Source organism: Bombina bombina, chromosome 1, assembly GCF_027579735.1.
Source record: "Bombina bombina isolate aBomBom1 chromosome 1, aBomBom1.pri, whole genome shotgun sequence".
Lineage (NCBI taxonomy): Eukaryota > Metazoa > Chordata > Amphibia > Anura > Bombinatoridae > Bombina > Bombina bombina.
Genome location: NC_069499.1, coordinates 252,231,890 through 252,256,485, shown reverse-complemented (window position 1 = coordinate 252,256,485; position 24,596 = coordinate 252,231,890). Strand labels below are relative to the sequence as shown.

Below are 24,596 nucleotides of genomic sequence, written 5' to 3'. Positions count from 1 at the left end.
TTTAGCTGTTCTTGCCTTTAGCAATTCCAAATGGGAAGATGAATCCTAAGTAGGTTGACTGTCAGATTTAGATCTTTTTTGCTTGCTTGGAGGAGGCATAAACATCAACATTTCAGAGGCAGTAGAGCACACAAAATCTTGAAAACCTGGAGAAAAATCTGATGAACTCCCTTGTAAATACAGACTCCTTTAGAGGCTAGAGCAGCAGTAGATTGATTGTCATGCATCAGGTGATCCATACAAAAATTGCAAAGTTGTGCTAGGGGTACAATAGTAACCAGTTTGCACAATACACACAAACTGAATTGCAAAGTCAGAGGACCTACCTTTTAAAGCAGAGGTCAACAAATCTGTTTAAAATTTAGGAGCCAGTAAGAATATTTAGGAGTCAGGCACACTTTTAGTAGCCAGACAGTGGTATTTGTATATAGATATATGGAGAATAACCCAAAAAGTTAGAAGTCAGGGACTAAATTCTAGGAGCTCCTAGAGTTGTCGAGCCCTGTTTTAAAGGATCTAAATTAACAGTAATGGGGACAGTTCCTGTATGATCCATAATATAAATCAAGAAGACAGATAGATGTAATGTAAAGCAAGTTAGTACACCACGCTATATATTCTTAACTGTATGCAGAATAACAATAATTCAGGGATTTTTAGATACAAAATCTGAGAATAAAAGTTAAAGAAATAACAGAGTGCAAAACAACTGGAGAACCTCCCAGTGAAATAGGAAATAATCAGCCCATCTCTTCCTCAGCAGTAGCGCACTAACAGCAAATGCAGGCATTTCGCTCGGGAAAATTATTCACCACCACACAGCCTGAAGCAAGCTAATCCTAGTCGGCAGCGCAACTCGGTGGCATACCGGGTAAAATTACTGCATAACAAAGCCAGCAAGCACTGTTCTAGTGTATGAAAACAAGGAGCGTACCTGTATTTTGCTAGCATAGAGAAAGTAAGGCCATTATGAAAGAGATTGTATCATAAAAATGCAAAATTAAGTTTGCCCCCTGGCTATGAAGTACTGTGTAACAATTGTACCTACTAATAGCCCCTTACAGGAAAACAGCTGTTTGGGATGGCCTGGTGAGCACCCAAAGCTTTAAGTTTTGCAAGTGAAATGGGGATGTGTACCGACTCCTTGAGAGAAAGCAGTCCACCTACATGTTTTGTATATGTCTTGGAAAAATTACAAATGGTTGTGCCATCCTTTGTATCTCAGTGTGTTTGGAAAGAAGCTAGCATGTGCGGCTGCAAGAGACCAGGTTAAAATGAAACCTTGAAATGACACCTGGGCCTATAACCAATTGACCAAAAGATGTAAGAGGACTGAACTCAATGAATAGAGTTTGTGCACGTTATGTACAGGGCAGCACCTACCAGAACAAACTGGGTTTTCTGTGTATTTTTCACACCTGGGCATCACACCCCTTCTGACATAGTTAGCTCTCTCCTGAGTAGGATGGGTGCAAAATAGAGTAGGGAATAATCACAAATATATAACAAGCAGATGCTGTAAAAGGAATTAGCCGACACTCACTCATTAACAGAGAAAAGCAAATGCTATAAACACAGATTTACAGATAAGTGGAAAAGCTGCATCACTACATCTACAGATTGTGTTCTGATCCTAGCCTCTCTTGCTGGTCGTTAACGCTGCTTTCAAACTGCTAAAAAAAAAAAAAAGGTTACCTAGCAAGTTCAGGCATACCTAGAAAATAAATTCAAATCCTGGAAATGGACTCCCCTTACATACCACAATAAACTGGGTGCACCTACAACACATGGACAGCAGTCTCCATTTTATGTCATTGGCAGGAAGATTAAAGAAGGAAAAAAAAAAATCTTGTCAAAATATCCAAACAAGCGGACATCTCTACTAGTTGGTGTGCTCAGAGCACACATGTGTAAAGCTTCACCATCACTATTCCATGGATCAGCAATGGGCATCCAAACTGTTCGCTTCCCTCAAAGCAACTGTACTACACATAGTGCAGAGTCCTCTCTTCTAACCACATTTCATGCAGGAAATTGTCATTCACAGAAGCAGAGCAGAAGAGATGCACTTGACCACATACTGCATGCACACTGGTTCATTTGGAAACCAGTTCAGAGACAAGCAGTATGGCAGTACCCTAAGGGCACAAAAAAAATCCAAAATCCTGATTTAACACCACGAGTACCACTGCATTATCAGGAACTCACAGTTAGTTATGAAAGAACACCTTGATTACTATGGACAAACAGTCAGGATTAAGTCAGTCAAGTTAAGTCACTGCTACATACCAGACTTGCAGCAGTGATTTAACAGCTTGATAGCATGGGGGGGACACTGCAGTTATTTGACCCTTACCTTCAAGGATCTGAACCAGCTGCTTCTATAAGGGCCACTAAATGGGAGTCTTACTGCTGTGTAAAGAAGTGGCAGCAAGAAGTGATACACAGAGTGCCAGTAGTGCATGCCACAAACATAAATGCTATGGCTATGAGCCCAGCATCTCTCCTAATCTAAGGTTAATTTTCCAAGGAGAAGTGGCTCTCTGACTCCTAGGACTTGTTTATAGCATCACTGGGTGGACAACAACTCTGCAGTATAAGCAGACATTATCTCCTGTATAAATGTTAGATACTAAATCCTCTCTTCACAGGACAACTTATAGGAACAGTCAAGTCAAAATTAAATTTTCATAATTCAGAAAGAGCACACAATTTTGGCCAACTTTCCAATTCCCTTCCATTAATTAAATGTGAAGTCTTTATATGCCAATTTACAGAGGCACCAGCTCCTACTTAGCATGTGCAGGATTCACAGGATATACGTTTATGCATTTTGTGATTGGCTAATGGCTGTCACATGATGCATTAGGAAGGAAAATGTAACCGACATTTGTCAGAAAACAATCTACTACTCATTTTAAATTCAAGCCAGGTACTTTTGCATTGTCTATGTATTATGCATTTATTGATTGTGTTATTCTACTGTGTTTAGTGGTTCTTTAACATACAAGTGCACATAAAGCTTTGGGAATCTCAAATGAATTAAAAGCAGAATACCACTGTGGCCTAAAAAGCTATTGCATCTTATCCATGCACTTTTTAATACATTAAAAGTGGGCTTTATACATATATTAAGAATAGACAAGCAAGAAGCTAAACGATAAATGAAGGTGTCAAGCACTGCAGCTAGTACATGTAATAATGGAGGGTAATGAGTATTGGCTACAGAAAGAAAACAAAAAATGTTATATTCAAAATTAATGATGCAATAGGACGCGAACATTGATTTATCTTATTTTTTCACATAATTCTGATGGTCATTTTTGGCAGGACAGGTACTTGCACTATAGTTTTCTACTCTTTAATCACACTGTGTCCTTTCCACTATCCAACTGACATGTTTCTCAGAGGTCTGCTAATGCCACAGAGGATTAAAAGCAGGAATTATTCAGGCTTTGGATCATATTGTAGGAATAAAACATAGCGAGAGAAATATGCCATCTGCTGAACAGTGAGAAAAAACTGCCACCTGCTGCATAGTGAAAACAACAAGGAAATATGGGGTGGTAGGGCTTGTCTGGGCTGCAATAAAGATGCCAGGCTGACTCAGGCTGACTGTATTAGTGAGGTTGTGTGACTAGTATCACTACTGTCTGTGTGGGAGAGCAGCTTCCTCACCCTGTGAGTCAAGATCAGCTGACACTCTGGAATTCCTGGGGCTGTTTTCTTCTCTCACGTGCACTAAAAACAGGGACTCTTTATCCTGCACCCTTCCTGATCTCTTATTTACTGCTGAGCTCATGGGACCAGAACAATCAAAGCTTTTAAAACGTAAGAGCAAAAACTTTTTGATAAAAAATTATTATATATATTATTTACAGGACAATCTCCCTCCTCTTAAAGATTAAGTTAATATTTTATAGCAGCTAAATAAAATGTATATATAACCACACATACACACACACATATAAGTATATTTGTTAACAGCAAAAAATGAAATAAAATCTACAAAAGCTTGAAAACCTAACCACATCTCAACAAAATTCAGAAGAAACGATAATAGTTATTTCAAATAAACTAAAGAAATCAAGATAAAATAAAAAATAAAAAAGTAAAGAAATATGTTGATCAAGTGGTACAGCATAGGTCTAATCTATATAGCTGAAGCAGTTCCACCGGTATGGTGCTGCCATAACATGCCATGTAAAACACTGAAATAAACACATTTACCATAAAGATAGTATAGTTAGTTTGTTAGGCCTAAGTGAAAATAGATTCTAAATGTATAAAAAAATATGTCAGAATGTGAGTAGGAGCAAAATAATCCATTAGTTATATTATAATGCATTGTGTTAATAGGATGTTGAGAGTAACATAAACAGTGTATAAAGTTACAATAGAGGTAATTTTAATTGAGCAGTCATCAAAATGATTACATACATCCAGTGTAACCCCAACCTCCAGAAAGTACTATTTGAGCCGCGGCTATTTTAAGAAGGCAAATCTAGAATTCTTTTGTTACATCCCAAAAACATCCTAACTGCATTTTCCCATATAATGCTGTGATGAATAAACAAAGGAGAGAAAGTATTCAACTTACGTTTCAAAGCACCGATCCACATTATCAGACATGAGCAGCAGCATGCACAGCTGTTCCAGGGCAATGAGCTGCATGTCCCGCTCATCCCCCTGCCCCATCTGGAGCCATTCCAGCAATGTGTCTGGATCAACATCGGCCATGGTGGCAATGCGCGGCGATGGGCCCGCGCTGGCCGGATGGACACTTGGTGTTAGATCCTCTCTTTCCTTTGGCAGCCACTTTGTCTGCAGGAAACCCTCACCTAGAGAGAGAGAGTGGATAGGGTCAATGGGTTATTAATGCTGGTGATAAAGCAGATTAATCCAAGCCTGGCCAGAGGAACACACAGGCACCCGTGAAGTGTGAGCCTTAGAAATAAGCAGATTAAGCTAGTGTTGAACCGGCAGCTGTAAAGCCAGTGTGCTCAAAAATTAGTATCTGAAGAAATGAATGGAAGCAAAGGATGTGGAAGAATATATTAACAACATTGCTTTCAGTTAAAGTTCCACATTTGTTTCAAAAACAACATGGTATCTAGCTGAATGGCATAAGTAACAGTACTATCAAGTAATGCTTTACTATCTTCACATATAGCCCTTAAAGTGCCTTTATTTTATTTTATTTTTTTATTTTGTGCTCTAATCAGTTAGATAACACTGTAATGCTATGTGTTTAACCCCCACAAAGGTGTTAAACACATGCTTAAAGTTCTGCTTAGGACCCGCAGAGCACTGCTGGACGTGAGTGGAAACTGCAGCTGCTCCAATCAGCAGCGCTAGTCACACGACTCAGCTGTGCGACTAGCACTACTGATTAGAACAGTGTCAGTTTCCAATAAGGACTATCAGTGCTCTTTGGTCCCAAGTTAAACACATAGCATTACAGTGTCACTAGTATTAACCCCTTAAGGACCAGACCATTTTTCAATTTCTTACCCTTAAGGACAATGGCTATTTTTACATTTCTGCGGTGTTTGTGTTTAGCTGTAATTATCCTCTTACTCATTTACTGTACCCACACATATTATATACCGTTTTTCTCGCCATTAAATGGACTTTCTAAAGATACCATTATTTTCATCATATCTTCAAATTTACTATAATTTTTTTTATAAAATATGATGAAAAAATTGAAGAAAAAAAACACACACACTTTTTCTAACTTTGACGCCCAAAATCTACAACCACCGATAAACACCCATGCTAAATAGTTTCTAAAGTTTGTCCCGAGTTTAGAAATACCCAATGTTTACATGTTCTTTACAAGTTATAGGGTAATAAGTACAAGTAGCACTTTGCTATTTCCAAACCATTTTTTTTTCTCTCAAAATTAACGACTTACATTGTAACACTCATATCCCTTGACATGTATATATTTTTTTTAGTAGACAACCCAAAGTATTGATCTAGGCCTATTTTGGTATATTTCATGCCACCATTTTACAGCCAAATGCGATCAAATCAAAAAAATCATTCACTTTTTCACAAACTTTAGGTTTCTCACTGAAATTATTTACAAACAAGCTTGTAGGAAGCTTGTAGGGTTAATTTTAGCTTTAGTGTAGTAGACAACCCAAAGTATTGATCTAGGCCCATTTTGGTATATATTTCATGCCCCCATATTACTGCCAAATGCAATCAAATAAAAAAAAAAAAAAAAGTTCACTTTTTAACTAACTTTAGGTTTCATACTGAAATTATTTACAAACAGCTTGTGCAATTATGGCACAAATGGTTGTAAATGCTTCTCTGGGATCCCCTTTGTTCAGAAATAGACATATGGCTTTGCTTTTTGGTAGCTAGAAGGCCGCTAAATGCTGCTGCGCACCACACTTGTATTATGCCCAGCAGTTGAGGAGTTAATTAGGTAACTTGTAGGGTTAATTTTAGCTTTGGTGTAGAGAGATCAGCCTTCCACTTGACACATTCCCACCCTCTGATCCGTCCCTGACCCCCCTCAAACAACTCTCTTCCCTCCCCCAGAACTAAGCGCTCAATCTCCAAGCAGTCAGCTTCAGAGAAACTAGATTTGGATGGAGGAAAGGACGCTGGGATAGGTCCTTCCTCAGAGGCAACCTCCAAGGTGGCAGAGAAGACCTCTTTATTAGGTCTGCATACCAGATCCTGCGAGGCCATGCAGAAGCTATTAGAATTACCGACTCTCTCTCCTGTTCGATACGAGCAATGACTCATGGAAGGAGCGCAAACGGAGGAAACAAATGCTGGACCAAAAACTCAAAGAAATCGGCAGAGCATCTATCAGAGTGGCATGCGGATCTGTTGACCTTGAACCGTACCTTGGAAGCATGGCGTTCTGCAGAGACGCCATCAGATCCAATTCTGGCACCCCCCACTTGAGGGTTAACCTAGAGAACACCTACGGATGCAGGGTCCATTCCCCGGGATGAAATGTCTGTCTGCTCAGAAAATTCGCCTCCCAGTTGTGCACTCCTGGAATTCGGATGGCAGACAACAATTGTGAGCTTCCGCCCACTGAATAATCCGTGCCACCTCCCTCATGGCTAAGGAACTCCGAGTTTCCCTGGTGTTTGTGATGATGAGGCGATGATGTCCGATTTGAACCTGATAAACCAGGCTAAGGACAATTGAGGCCAAGCCATCAGAGCAATGTAAATTGTTCTCAACTCCAAGATGTTTATGGGGAAAGCAGACTCCTCCCAAGTCCATAGTCCCTGCGCCTTTAAGGAGTCCCAGACTGCCCCCAGCCTAGCAGGCTGGCGTCCGTTGTCATGATCACCCAGAAAGGTCTCTGGAAGCATGTGCCCTGAGACAGATGCTCCTGAGAAAACCACCACGGGAGAGAGTCTTGTCGACTGGTCTAGATCGATCCTCTGAGATAGATTTAAATGGTCTCCGTTCCACTGTCTGAGCATGCATAATTGCAGAGCTCTCAAATGGAATTGAGCAAAGGGAATGATGTCCATGGAGGCGACCATCAGACCAATTACCTCCATACATTGAGCCACTGATGGCCGAACAGTAGACTGTAAAGAGAGGCAAAAAGATAGAATTTTGGATTTTCTGACCTCTGTCAGAAAGATTTTTATAGATAGGAAATCTATTATGTCCCTAAGAAAACCACACTTGTAGCTGGAACAAGAGAACTCTTTTCCAGATTCACTTTTCATCCATCCATCCATGGGAACGTAGCAAAGACAACAAGATCTCTGTATGAGAGTTTGCTTGTTGAAAAGATGGTGCCTAAACCAAGATGACGTCCAGATAAGGTGCCACCGCAATTCCGAGACCTGACAACTGTTAAGAGAGCCCCCAGAACCTTTGAGAAAATTCTGGGAGGTGTGGCAAGGCCAAACGGAAGTGCCACAAACTGAAAGTGCTTGTCTAGAAAAGCGAATCTCAGGAATTTGTGACGTCCCTGTGAATGGGAACATGAAGATACGCGTCCTTCAGGTCTATGGTTGTCATGATCTGACCCTCTTGAACCAAAGGAAGAATGGAACGAATGGTTTCCATTTTGAAGGACGGTACCCTGAGAAATTTGTTGGCACACTTTGGGTCTAAAATGGGTCGAAAAGTTCCCTCTTTATGAAGAACCACAAACAGATTTGAATAAAATCCTAGACCCTGTTCCCTTTGTTCCAGTTCCCCTATCACTCCCAGGGAGATAAAGGTCCTGAACGCAGTTCAAGAATGTCTCTCTTTTTACTTGATCTGCAAATAATCTGGAGATTTGAATTCTATTTTGTAACCCTGATATACTGAGTCCACAGCCCAAGGATCTGGAACATCCCGTATCCAGGCTTGACAAAACAGGGAACGTCTGCCCCCCATTTGATCTGATCCCGGACCGGGGGCAGACCCTTCATGCTGACTTAAATTCAGCTGAGGGCTTCTTTGATTGCTTCCCCTTGTTCCAAGACTGATTGTGTTTCCAAGAGGACTTGAACTGTTCCTGCTTGGAAGAGGGAGAGAAAGACTTTTGACCTTTGAAGTTACGAAATATAGGGCTGTAACTAATGATTATTTTCATAATCAATTAAATAGGCTGATTATTTTTTCGATTAATCGAATAAAAAAGAATCAATAATTGTTTCCTATATTTTAAATAGAAACCACATACTGAGTGTTAAAAATATAAACTTCAGACTAAAACTTTACATTAACACAACTGTTTGTCCAATTTTTAAGCAGCAGAGCACAGTTTTATAATTAAACAAAACCAAAAACTGTTTGAAAAGAGGTAGAACTTCCACCTTGGCAAGGGGCCTCTCAATAAAGTAACCCTTGACTTCATTCGAACATAAAAAATATCTTGAATATCTGTATGCAATGGTAAATAACCAGCTATAAGGTTAGGGGAAAATATTTAGCCCGCTCTAAAAGTAACAAATTTATACTTAGAAAGTTTGAATCTGGTACATATTATCACAATTGATTAAAAATATAAAACAATAAAAAACAAATCAAAAAGCGCCAATGACTATATATCAATAACAGGACAAAGCCTTACACATTTATTTAAACAGTACATATAATCAGCAATAGCAAGCAATCCGCTAATAATTGTGCAAACTGATAGAAGTGCACATTAATTCAAATAACTCATCAATCTAGGGGCTAGGTATAAATAACAAGTTCAGCACTATATAATGCAAAGCATAGTTCCAAATCACCTGATTTAATATAAACAATCAAAATGATGACTATTATATCTGGGTTGCACATAAGCCAGGGGTAGTTGTAAACTTATACTGTTCTGAAAAAGTGAAAAGTATACGTCTGTAGACGTCCTTTAGGCTAAGGACATAACCATAAAACACAATACCATATGCAGGAGCTCAGTGGAGTGAAGCAGCTGGTGTTGTGCACAGACCAACTAATTGCAAACCAACTAATCGATTATGAGATTCCTTGACAACTATTTTTATAATAGATTATTATCGATAATGACGATTAGTTGTTGCAGCTCTATTACTTTGATGTCGTTTAGATCCGTTTTTCTTGCCTTGAGGTAGAAAAGACCCTTTCACACCCGTAATATCAGAAATTATTTCTGCTAGACCAGGTCCAAATAAGGTTTTTCCCTTGTAAGGGAGCACCAGAAGCTTGGAGGTAACATCAGCTGACCAAGATTTTAGCCACAAAGGCCTATGGGCTAAGACAGTGAAGCCAGACATCTTGGCTCCCAGTCTAATAACTTGCATGTTGGCTAGTTTGAGAGCCTTAATCCTATCTTGGATCTCCTCCAACGGAGTCTCTAAAAGAATTGATTGAGACAAGGCATCGCACCAATAAGATGCAGCACTTGCTACTGTGGCAATACATACTGCAGGTTGCCATTGAAGACCCTGATGAACATACATCTTTTTCAAATAAGCATCCAGCTTCTTAACCATGGGATCATTAAAGGAGCAGCTGTCCTCGATAGGGATTGGAGTTCTCTTAGCCAGAGTAGAAATAGCCCCTTCTACTTTAGGCACCGTGCTCCATGAATCTTTAATGGAGTCAGCAACAGGAAACATCTTTTTAAAGACAGGACAAAGCTATCCCTGGCTTTTCCCATTCCTGTGAAATAATCTCTGTCACATGGTCTGGAACAGGAAACACTTCCAAAGAGGAAGGAACATCATAGTATTTGTTAAGCTTACTTGATTTTCTAGGGTTGACCATGACATAAGAGCCAGAATCGTCCAAAGTAGCCAATACCTCCTTTAATAGTACACAAAGGTGTTCAAGCTTAAACCTGAAGTTTACTTCTTCAGCGTCAGACAAAGGATTTATACTGTCAGAATCTGAGATTTCACCCTCAGAAGCTACTGAGGTAACCTCCTCCTCAGAGTTATGAGGGAGGGCAACCTACACAGCAGCAGAAGGGACAGACACCTTACTATCTGAAAAATGTTTAGTTTCCCTCTTGCGTTTCCCCAACAAAGGAAAAGCAGATACAGCAGAGGATACCTGAGCAGCAAAATCTGCAGGCAATTAAACTCCTCAGGAGGCTGAGAGGAACTGCAGGGCACTGTATGTGACGCCATTGAGGCTTGGGACATGAGAGGAGAAAGCAGTGGCATTGCCTGAATAGCATCATCCTGAGAGACAATTTGGGCTTCAAGACACAAACATCCTGCTCCATTTCTATAAGGAATTCCCAGAGAAATTGGAATGACAAAAGAAAAATGTAAAATTTTGAAATTGCTACTGTCACTTTAAAATAAACGTACGCCTAATCAGGACCTCCACACCTCAGCAAACTGAGGTGCCCTACCTGCCCCTCCGGAGTACCACCAATGTTGACAGAAAAGACTAGCCGATGTTACAGATTAACAGACTCAGCCGATGCCGCTCCGTAGTTCTTTGAGAGTGGAAGAGAGGAGTCACGTTACCAGCTGAATAAGAAAGTGTGCATCAAGTAAAAGCACGTGCTGCAGCCGTTAGACAAAAAATGAAACTGACACACTGACTAATTTTCCAGCCACTTAAGTAATCCCATAGTACTCACTCCACAAGTGAAATAAAAACAATAAGACCCACACAGAGTCTAATGAAATAAAATGAGCCCCAGAAATAAGGTTAACTCCTTCATCACCATAAAGGAGGAATAACCCATAAGTCTCCTCACATACAGTTTAATGTGCCAGCACACTGCCAAACAATCCTTAACGAGTCCACTAAGGATTTTAACATGTCCCATGTAAAATATATGTATAATGCAGAGAAATCCTCTTAAATGCAAGTCCACAGTACCTAGAAGACAAAAGCACATCACCTGCAATCTAGCTGTCCGGCTGGAAGACAGCTCACTAGGTGTGAAAGGACACATACTCCTTACAGAGACCTGTAGAAAAAACAGAATTTATGCTTACCTGATAAATTACTTTCTCCAACGGTGTGTCCGGTCCACGGCGTCATCCTTACTTGTGGGAATATCTCTTCCCCAACAGGAAATGGCAAAGAGTCCCAGCAAAGCTGGCCATATAGTCCCTCCTAGGCTCCGCCCACCCCAGTCATTCGACCGACAGACAGGAGGAAAAAATAGGAGAAACCATAGGGTGCCGTGGTGACTGTAGTTAGAGAAAATAATTCATCAAACCTGATTAAAAAAACCAGGGCGGGCCGTGGACCGGACACACTGTTGGAGAAAGTAATTTATCAGGTAAGCATAAATTCTGTTTTCTCCAACATTGGTGTGTCCGGTCCACGGCGTCATCCTTACTTGTGGGAACCAATACCAAAGCTTTAGGACACGGATGAAGGGAGGGAGCAAATCAGGTTACCTAAACGGAAGGCACCACAGCTTGCAAAACCTTTCTCCCAAAAATAGCGTCCGAAGAAGCAAAAGTATCAAATTTGTAAAATTTGGCAAAAGTGTGCAGTGAAGACCAAGTCGCTGCCTTATATATCTGATCAACAGAAGCCTCGTTCTTGAAGGCCCATGTGGAAGCCACAGCCCTAGTGGAGTGAGCTGTGATTCTTTCAGGAGGCTGCCGTCCGGCAGTCTCATAAGCCAATCTGATGATGCTTTTAAGCCAAAAGGAAAGAGAGGTAGAAGTCGCTTTTTGACCTCTCCTTTTACCAGAATAGACGACAAACAGAGAAGATGTTTGTCTGAACTCTTTTGTAGCTTCTAAGTAGAATTTTAGAGCACGGACTACATCTAAATTGTGTAGCAAACGTTCCTTCTTTGAAACTGGATTCGGACACAAAGAAGGTACAACTATCTCCTGGTTAATATTTTTGTTGGAAACAACCTTTGGAAGAAAACCAGGCTTAGTACGCAAAACAACCTTATCTGAATGGAACACCAGATAGGGCGGAGTACACTGCAGAGCAGATAATTCAGAAACTCTTCTAGCAGAAGAAATAGCAACCAAAAACAAAACTTTCCAAGATAACAACTTAATATCTATGGAATGTAAAGGTTCAAACGGAACCCCTTGAAGAACTGAAAGAACTAGATTTAAACTCCAGGGAGGAGTCAAAGGTCTGTAAACAGGCTTGATCCTAACCAGAGCCTGAACAAATGCTTGAACATCTGGCACAGCTGCCAGTCGTTTGTGTAGTAAGACAGATAAAGCAGAAATCTGTCCCTTTAGAGAACTCGCAGATAATCCTTTATCCAAACCTTCTTGTAGAAAGGAAAGGATCTTAGGAATCTTTATCTTATTCCATGGGAATCCCTTGGATTCACACCAGCAGATATATCTTTTCCATATTTTATGGTAAATTTTTCTAGTTACCGGTTTTCTGGCTTGAACCAGAGTATCTATCACAGAATCTGAAAATCCACACTTTGATAGAATCAAGCGTTCAATCTCCAAGCCGTCAGCTGGAGGGAGACCAGATTTGGATGTTCGAATGGACCCTGTACAAGAAGGTCCTGTCTCAAAGGTAGCTTCCATGGTGGAGCCGATGACATATTCACCAGGTCTGCATACCAAGTCCTGCGTGGCCACGCAGGAGCTATCAAGATCACCGAGGCCCTCTCCTGCTTGATCCTGGCTACCAGCCTGGGAATGAGAGGAAACGGTGGAAACACATAAGCTAGGTTGAAGGTCCAAGGCACTACTAGTGCATCCACTAGAGTCGCCTTGGGATCCCTGGATCTGGACCAGTAGCAAGGAACCTTGAAGTTCTGACGAGACGCCATCAGATCCATGTCTGAAATGCCCCATAATTGGGTCAACTGGGCAAATATCTCCGGGTGGAGTTCCCACTCCCCCGGATGGAAAGTCTGACGACTCAGAGAATACGCCTCCCAGTTTTCCACTCCTGGGATGTGGATCGCAGATAGGTGACAGGAGTGATCCTCCGCCCATTGTATTATTTTGGTCACTTCTTTCATCACCAGGGAACTCCTTGTTCCCCCCTGATGATTGATATAAGCAACAGTCGTCATGTTGTCTGATTGGAATCTTATGAATCTGGCCTTTGCTAGCTGAGGCCAAGCCCTGAGAGCATTGAATATCGCTCTTAGTTCCAGAATGTTTATCGAGAGAAGAGACTCTTCCAGAGACCATAGTCCCTGAGCTTTCAGGGATTCCCAGACCGCACCCCAGCCCACTAGACTGGCGTCGGTCGTGACGATGACCCACTCTGGTCTGCGGAAGCTCATTCCCTGGGATAGGTAGTCCAGGGTTAGCCACCAACGAAGTGAATCTCTTGTAATCTGATCTACTTGAATCACTGGAGACAAGTCTGTATAGTCCCCATTCCACTGTTTCAGCATGCACAGTTGTAATGGTCTTAGATGAATTTGCGCAAAAGGAACTATGTCCATTGCTGCAACCATCAACCCTACTACTTCCATGCACTGAGCTATGGAAGGACGTGGAACTGAATGAAGAACTTGACAAGCGCTTAGAAGTTTTGACTTTCTGACATCTGTCAGAAAAATCCTCATTTCTAAAGAATCTATTATTGTTCCCAAGAATGGAACTCTTGTCGACGGAGACAGAGAACTTTTTTCTATGTTCACCTTCCATCCGTGAGATCTGAGAAAGGCCAGAACGATGTCTGTATGAGCCTTTGCCTTTGAAAGGGACGACGCTTGTATTAGAATGTCGTCCAGGTATGGTACTACTGCAATGCCCCTCGGTCTTAGAACCGCTAGAAGGGACCCGAGTACCTTTGTGAAAATCCTTGGAGCAGTGGCTAACCCGAATGGGAGGGCCACAAACTGGTAATGTTTGTCCAGAAAGGCGAACCTTAGGAACTGATGATGTTCTTTGTGGATAGGAATATGTAGATACGCATCCTTTAGATCCACGGTAGTCATAAATTGACCTTCCTGGATTGTAGGTAGAATCGTTCAAATGGTTTCCATTTTGAACGAAGGTACTCTGAGAAATTTGTTTAGGATTTTTAAATCCAGAATTGGTCTGAAGGTTCCCTCTTTTTTGGGAACTACGAACAGATTTGAGTAAAATCCCATTTCTTGTTCCGCCATTGGAACTGGGTGTATCACTCCCATCTTTAACAGGTCTTCTACACAATGTAAGAATGCCTGTCTCTTTATTTGGTTTGAGGATAAGTGAGATATGTGAAACCTTCCCCTTGGGGGTAGTTCCTTGAATTCCAGAAGATAACCCTGAGAAACTATTTCTAGCATCCAGGGATCCTGAACATCTCTTGCCCAAGCCTGAGCAAAGAGAGAGAGTCTGCCCCCCACTAGATCCGGTCCCGGATCGGGGGCTACTCCTTCATGCTGTTTTGTTAGCAGCAGCAGGTTTCTTGGCCTGCTTACCCTTGTACCAGCCTTGCATCAGTTTCCAGGCTGGTTTGGTCTGTGAAGCATTACCCTCTTGCTTAGAGGATGCAGAATTAGAGGCCGGTCCGTTCCTGAAATTACGAAAGGAACGAAAATTAGACTTATTCTTGGCTTTGAAAGGCCTATCTTGTGGGAGGGCGTGGCCCTTTCCCCCAGTAATGTCTGAGATAATCTCTTTCAATTCTGGCCCAAAGAGAGTTTTACCCTTGAAGGGGATATTAAGTAATTTTGTCTTGGATGATACATCCGCTGACCAAGACTTTAGCCAAAGCGCTCTGCGCGCCACAATTGCAAACCCTGAATTTTTCGCCGCTAATCTAGCTAATTGCAAAGCGGCATCTAAAATAAAAGAATTAGCCAACTTGAGTGCGTGAACTCTGTCCATAACCTCCTCATATGGAGTCTCTCTACTGAGCGACTTTTCTAGTTCCTCGAACCAGAACCACGCTGCAGTAGTGACAGGAACAATGCATGAAATGGGTTGCAGAAGGTAACCTTGCTGTACAAAAATCTTTTTAAGCAAACCCTCCAATTTTTTATCCATAGGATCTTTGAAAGCACAATTATCCTCGATAGGAATAGTAGTGCGCTTGTTTAGAGTAGAAACTGCCCCCTCGACCTTAGGGACTGTCTGCCATAAGTCCTTTCTGGGGTCGACCATAGGAAATAATTTCTTAAATATAGGAGGGGGGACAAAAGGTATGCCGGGCTTCTCCCACTCCTTATTCACTATGTCCGCCACCCGCTTGGGTATAGGAAAAGCGTCGGGGTGTACCGGAACATCTAGGAACTTGTCCATCTTGCATAATTTTTCTGGAATGACCAGGTTGTCACAATCATCCAGAGTAGATAACACCTCCTTAAGCAGTGCGCGGAGATGCTCTAATTTAAATTTAAATGTCACAACATCAGGTTCTGAATGCTGAGAAATTCTTCCTGTATCAGAAATTTCTTGATCTGACAAAACCTCCCTCATGGCCCCTTCAGATTGGTGTGAGGGTATGACAGAGCAATTATCATCAGCGCCCTCTTGCTCTTCAGTGTTTAAAACAGAGCAATCGCGCTCTCTCTGATATGCAGGCATTTTGGATAAAATATTTGCTATGGAGTTATCCATTACTGCCGTCAATTGTTGCATAGTAATAAGCATTGGCGCGCTAGAAGTACTAGGGGCCTCCTGCGTGGGCAAAACTGGTATAGACACAGAAGGAGATGATGTAGAACCATGTCTACTCCCTTCATCTGATGAATCATCTTGGGCAACTTCATTATCTGTGGCAGTACTGTCCTTACTTTGTTTGGACGCTATGGCACAATTATCACACAATTTTGAAGGGGGAGACACATTGGCTTTCATACATATAGAACATAGCTTATCTGAAGGTACAGACATGTTAAACAGGCTTAAACTTGTCAAAGCACAAAAACCGTTTTAAAACAAAACCGTTACTGTCTCTTTAAATTTTAAACAGAGCACACTTTATTACTGAATATGTGAAAAAATATGAAGGAATTGTTCAAAATTTACCAAATTTTCACCACAGTGTCTTAAAGCATTCAAAGTATTGCACACCAATTTTCAGAGCTTTAACCCTTAAAATAACGAAACCAGAGCCGGTTACAGTTTTAACCCCTCTACAGTCCCAGCTACAGCCTTTGCTGCGACTTTACCAAACCCAGTGGGGAATACGATACCAAATGAAGCCTTCTAGGAACTTTTCCAACTACTTTCAGATCCTCACACATGCATCTGCATGTCTTGCTCTCAAAAGTAACTGCGCAGTAATGGCGCGAAAATGAGGCTCAGCCTACAACTGGGAAGGACCTTCCTGACTGGAAAAGGTGTCTAACACAGTGCTTGACGTTAAAAAACGTTCCCCAAGTTTATAAGTGTGAATTACCAGCATAAACATGTATAAAATGCCCAAATAAAGCAATCGATTTTGCCCATAAAAGTGTCTACCAGTTTTATAGCCCATATTAAGCCCTTTATTCTGTTTGAGACTAAGAAAATGGCTTACCGGTCCCCATGAGGGGAAATGACAGCCTTCCAGCATTACACAGTCTTGTTAGAAATATGGCTAGTCATACCTTAAGCAGAAAAGTCTGCTAACTGTTTCCCCCAGCTGAAGTTACTTCATCTCAACAGTCCTATGTGGAAACAGCAATCGATTTTAGTTACTGTCTGCTAAAATCATCTTCCTCTCACAAACAGAAATCTTCATCTTTTTCTGTTTTAGAGTAAATAGTACATACCAGCACTATTTTAAAATAACAAACTCTAGATAGTAGTATAAAAAAACTACAACTAAACACCACATACTCTTAACCATCTCCGTGGAGATGTTGCCTGTGCAACGGAAAAGAGAATGACTGGGGTGGGCGGAGCCTAGGAGGGACTATATGGCCAGCTTTGCTGGGACTCTTTGCCATTTCCTGTAAGTAAGGATGACGCCGTGGACCGGACACACCAATGTTGGAGAAAAGAAAGAACAGAATAACCAACTCTGGTTTTCTATAACTAGGGTAGCAAAATATTAGGAAACAAAGTAAGGACCACCTCAACCTAACTGCTTAAAAGCCACCACTACTCTACTGAAGAGATTGACGTGGACTCAGCAAAACCTAAATCCTTGCTTGCAGAGAAAAAGTACCCAAAAAAAAAATCATTTCTTCAGACACCAAACTTCACCTCCTCCATTGACAGAGGCAAAGAGAATGACTGGGGATTATGGGTAGGGGAGTGACACTTAACAGCTTTGCTGTGGTGCTCTTTACCTCCTCCTGCGGGCCAGGAGTGATATTCCCACTAGTAACTGAAATTACATTGCGGCCTCTCCATGTCTTAGGAAAGAAAAATATTTAGCCTCTCTGTTGCATTAAAAAAACCAAAAAACAGACACACACTTTTGGGGCTTTTAAAAACAGATAGGCTTAATTTCTTTCTTTTGAGTGGCCAGAATGATCAAAATGTCAGACAGATTGCATATATAAATGTGATTAAGAGCGTGTAATAAAATCAAATAATGCAGAGCACTGTAAAATTTAAATATTATATCTATCCACTCCAGGGTAATTTATATATAATACAGACCGATCTAAAAATAACAATCTAAAATTAAACTGTAAAGCTGTATGCTACAATAACTGAGTATATTTTCTTTACAATCCAAGCTAGGAATACTCAACACCGTAAACTCAATTTCCATAACATTTTCTCCCATCAAAAAAAATAAAAAAAAAAAAAAAAAAAATCAGACTTTAACATAAAAATATCTTTTAGCTGGACAGCAGTATATAATCATATGGGCACTCAAACCATTTTTGATCTTAAATTCTGTTAAAGTTCAGCGCTACAGAATTCTGCTGTGCTACATAATTAAATGAAAATTAATAATAGTAGTATGCTGAATCCTGTTCTAATCGCATAACATCTTGCTGTAAAGATTGGTCATGTAGTGTTGGCTGTAAAAGCATAATAGGAGCCAAAAATAAATAAAAAAAAAAGTAAATTTATGCTTACCTGATAAACTAATTTCTTCTATGGTACGACGAGTCCACGGATTCAACCTTTACTTGTGAGATATGATCCTCCTGCTAACAGGAAGTGGCAAAGAGCACCACAGCAGAGCTGTCTATATAGCTCCACCCCCCAGTCATTTGACCAAAGGTACAGGAAGAAAAAGGAGAAACAAAAAAGGTGCAGAGGTGACTGAAGTTTAAAATCAAAAAATATAGTCTTAAAATGACAGGGCGGGCCGTGGACTCTTCGTACCATAGAAGAAATTAATTTATCAGGTAAGCATAAATTTACTTTTCTTCTATAAGGTACGACGAGTCCACGGATCCATCCTTTACTTGTTGGATACAATACCAAAGCAACAGGACACGGATGAACGGGAGGGACAAGACAGATACCTAAACAGAAGGCACCACTGCTTTAAGAACTTTTCTCCCAAAAATAGCCTCCGAAGAAGCAAAAGTATCAAATTTATAAAATTTGGAAAAGGTATGAAGCGAAGACCAACTCACAGCCTTACAAATCTGTTCAACAGAAGCATCATTTTTAAAAGCCCATGTGGAAGCCACCGCTCTAGTAGAGTGAGCTGTAATTCTTTCAGGAGGCTGCTGTCCAGCAGTCTCGTATGCCAAACGGATGATGCTTTTCAGCCAAAAAGAAAGAGGTAGCCGTAGCTTTTTGACCACTACGTCTTCCAGAATAGACAACAAGCAAAGAAGATGTTTGACGGAAATCTTTGCTCGCTTGCAAGTAAAACTTCAAAGCACGAACCACGTCAAAGTTGTGTAACAGACGCTCCTTCTTAGAGGAAGGATTAGGACACAGAGAGGGAACAACAATTTCCTGATTGATATTCCTATTAGAAACAACCTTAGGAAGGAATCCAGGTATGGTACGCAAAACCACCTTATCAGCATGGAAAACAAGATAAGGCGAGTCGCATTGCAATGCAGATAGTTCAGAAACTCTTCGAGCCGAAGAGATCGCAACTAAAAACAGAACTTTCCAAGATAGAAGCTTAATATCTATGGAATGCATAGGTTCAAACAGAACCCCTTGAAGAACCTTAAGAACTAAATTCAAACTCCATGGCGGAGCAACAGTTTTAAACAGGCTTGATTCTAACTAAAGCCTGACAGAACGTCTGGAACATCTGCCAGACGCTTGTGCAGTAGAATTGATAAAGCAGATATCTGTCCCTTTAAGGAACTAGCTGATAGCCCCTTCTCCAATCCTTCTTGGAGAAAGGACAAAATCCTAGGAATCCTGATCTTAGTCCATGAGTAGCCTTTGGATTCGCACCAATAAAGATATTTACGCCATATCTTATGATAAATTTTCCTAGTGACAGGCTTTCGAGCCTGAATCAAGGTATCTATGAACGACTCAGAGTAAACCCTCTTGAATAAAATCAAGCGTTCAATCTCCAGGCAGTCAGCCGCAGAGAAACTAGATTTGGATGCTGGAACGGACCTTGAATCAGAAGGTCCTGTCTCAGTGGCAGAGTCCATGGTGGAAGAGATGACATGTCCACCAGGTCTGCATACCAAGTCCTGCGTGGCCACGCAGGTGCTATCAAAATCACTGAAGCTCTCTCTTGTTTGATTCTGGCAATCAAACGAGGAAGGAGAGGAAATGATGGCAACACATAAGCCAGGTTGAACGACCAGGATACTGCTAGAGCATCTATAAGTACTGCCTGAGGATTCCTTGACCTGGACCCGTAACAAGGAAGTTTGGCGTTCTGACGAGACGCCATCAGATCCAATTCTGGTGTGCCCCATTGCGGAATCAATTATGCAAACACCTCCGGATGGAGTTAATTATTTTTGTAACCTCTATCATCGCTAGAGAACTCTTTGTTCCCCCATGATGATTGATATATGCTATAGTCGTGATATTGTCCGACAGGAACCTTATGAATCTGGCCGAAGCCAGCTGAGGCGCGTTGAATAATCGCTCTCAGTTCTAGAATATTGATCGGGAGGAGAGCCTCCTCCTGAGTCCACAAACCCTGTGCTTTCAGGGAATTCCAGACTGCACCCCAGCCCAATAGGCTGGCGTCAGTCGTCACTATGACCCACGCTGGCCTGCGGAAACACATTCCCTGGGACAGATGATCCTGTGACAACCACCAAAGAAGAGAGTCTCTGGTCTCTTGATCCAGATTTATCTGAGGAGATAAATCTGCATAATCCCCATTCCACTGTTTGAGCACGCATAGTTGCAGTGGTCTGAGATGCAAGCGAGCAAACGGAACTATGTCCATTGCCGCTACCATTAGTCCGATTACCTCCATACACTGAGCCACTGACTGCCAAGGAATGGAATGAAGAGCTCGGCAGGTGGTTAAAATCTTTGATTTCCTGACCTCCGTCAGAAATTTTTTCATGTCCACCGAATCTATCAGAGATCCCAGGAATGGAACTCGTGAGAGGGATAAGTGAACTCTTTTTTACGTTCACCTTCCACCCGTGAGATCTTAGAAAATCCAACACGATGTCCGTGTGAGACTTGGCTAGTTGGTAAGTTGACGCCCAAATTAAGATATCGTCCAGATAAGGCGCCACTGCTATGCCCCGTGGCCTTAGAACCGCCAGAAGGGACCCTAGCACCTTTGTGAAAATTCTGGGAGCTGTGGCCAACCCGAAGGGAAGAGCCACAAACTGGTAATGCTTGTCCAGAAAGGCGAACCTGAGGAACTGGTGATGATCTTTGTGGATAGGGATGTGTAGATATGCATCATTTAAGTCCACGGTGGTCATATATTGACCATCCTGGATCATTGGTAAAATAGTCTGAATGGTCTCCATCCCTGTTCTGTTTTCAGAACTGGGTGGATCACTCCCATGGTATATAGGTCTTCTACACACCTTAAGAATGCCTCTCTTTTTGTCTGGTTTGCAGACAATTGAGAAAGATGGAATCTCCCCCTTGGAGGACAATCTTTGAAATCTAGAAGATACCCCTAGGTTACGATTTCTAAAGCCCAGGAGTCCTGAACGTCTCTTGGCCAAGCCTGAGCAAAGAGAGAAAGTCTGCCCCCTACTAGTTCCGGTCCCGCATCGGGGGCTACCCCTTCATGCTGTCTTGGTGGCAGCAGCGGGCTTCTTGGCCTGTTTACCTTTGTTCCAAGTCTTGTTAGGTCTCCAGACTGACTTGGATTGAGCAAAATTCCCCTCTTGTTTTGCAGCAGGGGAAGAGGTAGAGGGACCACCTTTGAAGTTTCGAAAGGAACGCAAATTATTTTGTTTGGTCCTCATCTTATTTGTCTTATCCTGAGGAAGGGCATGGCCTTTCCCTCCAGTGATGTCTGAAATGATCTCTTTCAGTTCAGGCCCGAATAGGGTCTTACCTTTGAAAGCTTAGCTTTGATGACACATCAGCAGACCAGGACTTAAGCCATAACGCTCTACGCGCGAAAATGGCAAAACCTGAATTCTTTGCCGCTAATTTAGCCAGTTGAAAAGCGGCATCTGTAATGAAAGAATTAGCTAGCTTGAGAGCCCTAATTCTATCCAGAATATCATCTAATGGGGTCTCAACCTGAAGAGCCTCCTCCAGAGCCTCGAACCAAAAAGCAGCTGCATTAGTTACAGGAACAATGCACGCTATAGGTTGGAGAAGAAAACCCTGATGAACAAATATTTTCTTCAGGAGACCCTCTAATTTTTTATCCATAGGATCTTCGAAAGCACAACTGTTCTCAATAGGTATAGTTGTACGCTTAGCCAGGGTAGAAATAGCGCCCTCCACCTTAGGGACCGTCTGCCACGAGTCCCGCATGGTGTCTGATATGGGAAACATTTTCTTAAAAAGTAGGAGGGAGAGCGAACGGAATACCTTGTCTATCCCACTCCTTAGTAACAATGTCCGAAATCCTCTTGGGGACTGCAAAAACATCAGTGTAGGCAGGAACCTCTAAATATTTGTCCATTTTACACAATTTCTCTGGAACTACAATAGGGTCACAATCATCCAGAGTCGCTAAAACCTCCCTGAGCAACAAGCGAAGGTGTTCTAGTTTAAATTTAAAAGCCGTCATATCTGAGTCTGTCTGAAGGAACATCTTTCCTGAATCAGAAATCTCTCCCTCAGACAGCAAATCCCTCACCCCCAACTCAGAACAATGTGAGGGTACATCGGAGATGGCTAATAAAGCGTCAGAGGGCTCAGCATTTACTCTCACACCGGACCTACTGTGCTTCCCCTGCAACCCAGACAGTTTAGATAAAGCCATTGTGAGGGTAGTATTCATAACTGCGGCCATATCTTGCAGGGTGAAAGAATTAGACGCACTAGAAGTACTTGGCGTCGCTTGTGCGGGCGTTAATGGTTGTGACACTTGGGGAGAATTAGATGGCATAACCTGATTCCCTTCTGACTGAGAATCATCCTGCGACATACTTTTAGTAGCTAAAATATGTTCTTTGCAATTTATTGCCCTGCTGTGGCGTCTACCTGCCCTCGGGGATTAGAAAAATGGGGTTAAAGCTTTAAAACAAAAAACTCTTGCTTGAAGAAATTAAAAACTAATATTTTATCACCTCTTTCACTTTACCCTTCCTAGTACTTAGAGTAGGCAAAGAGAATGACTGGGGGTGGAGCTAAGGGAGGAGCTATATAAACAGCTCTGCTGTGGTGCTCTTTGCCACTTCCTGTTAGGAGGATAATATCCCACAAGTAAAGGATGAATCCGTGGACTTGTCGTACCTTAAAGAAATAGGAGCTGTGTTTCCCTGACTCCCTGGATTCACCAAGCCCTAGAACTTTTTTCAAGAGAATCATAAGGTAACATTTCGACTCAAGTTTATAATATTGTTTACAAATGACTCCATTACCTCTGTTTTAATAATCGAAAATAAATGATTTTGCATGTAGAAACAAACGGCTATACTGAAATTTTTAATAATGCAGTTTTGGCTATAGAAAAGGTATGTAAGCAAGATACAACTGCAGAACTCAACATTGCAGCTGCTTGCCTGAGTACACTGTCTCTTTAAAACATGCTATAAGTCAGGGCTAAACAAGAATAAGGAGTGAGATCTACAAGGCAGCTGGAAAGAAAGACTTGGAATCCAGCATATTGCCCTAATGATGTGTATTGTGCTCCAGTCTAAGCTTGGAGCACACATATTTGCCCTAAGAACAGCCACTGAAGGAGAGGAAGGTTTGAGCTTCACTCTAAGCACCAATTACGCCTTGTCTTGCATAGCTTCTTCTGTTTACAGGATCTACTGGCTGATCATAATTCCTCATGTGATTCCTGCTAGGCAACGTCACCACATACGGATGACTTTAAAGACAATGCAATAGGTATACCAAATCATAAATTTAAAAAATGTGTGTTATGCTAGCATCAGGGGTTTACACATTTATTGCAAAATTTAAAGGGGTAGTTAACACTTAGACTGCAATAGAAAATTATTAATTTTGGATAAATTTTTAGATTTTCATTGTTTATTTTGTCCCCTTTTCCTGTACCTGGAAGAGCACATAGTAGGCTTCAAAAGCCTAACTGTCATATATCTGTCCCTAAATTGCAGATTGTTATCTTATTTCTGCAGAAGCAAAACAATGGATATTTTCTTAACACAATGACAGTGGCAAGCCCTGCCTTCTCCAGATTTAAAACAGAATTGGCTTCTCTAAATAAAGATAAGTAGTGGGTGGAGTTTAACCACTGAAGAAAAATTGCAATTAACAAGGTTTTAATCTGTTCTAAAAACCTCAGACTCTGCTATGTTAATCTACTTAGAGACTGCAGAAAACAGAATTTATGTTTACCTGATAAATTACTTTCTCCAACGGTGTGTCCGGTCCACGGCGTCATCCTTACTTGTGGGATATTCTCTTCCCCAACAGGAAATGGCAAAGAGCCCAGCAAAGCTGGTCACATGATCCCTCCTAGGCTCCGCCTTCCCCAGTCATTCGACCGACGTAAAGGAGGAATATTTGCATAGGAGAAATCATATGATACCGTGGTGACTGTAGTTAAAGAAAATAAATTATCAGACCTGATTAAAAAACCAGGGCGGGCCGTGGACCCGACACACCCTTGGAGAAAGTAATTTATAAGGTAAACATAAATTCTGTTTTCTCCAACATAGGTGTGTCCGGTCCACGGCGTCATCCTTACTTGTGGGAACCAATACCAAAGCTTTAGGACACGGATGAAGGGAGGGAGCAAATCAGGTCACCTAAATGGAAGGCACCACGGCTTGCAAAACCTTTCTCCCAAAAATAGCC

At 41.6% G+C, this 24,596-nt stretch overlaps 1 protein-coding gene across 1 annotated transcript in view; it reads right to left on the bottom strand.

Annotated features, from left to right (window-relative positions):
• HECTD1 (HECT domain E3 ubiquitin protein ligase 1) overlaps positions 1-24,596 on the bottom strand; it is a 699,591-nt gene that overhangs the window by 628,629 nt on the left and 46,366 nt on the right. Inside the window, exon 2 of the mRNA XM_053711863.1 lies at positions 4,601-4,841. Within this exon, the coding sequence (XP_053567838.1) occupies positions 4,601-4,740 (140 nt within the window). The 5' untranslated portion in view covers positions 4,741-4,841. The remainder of the gene's footprint in view (positions 1-4,600; positions 4,842-24,596) is intronic.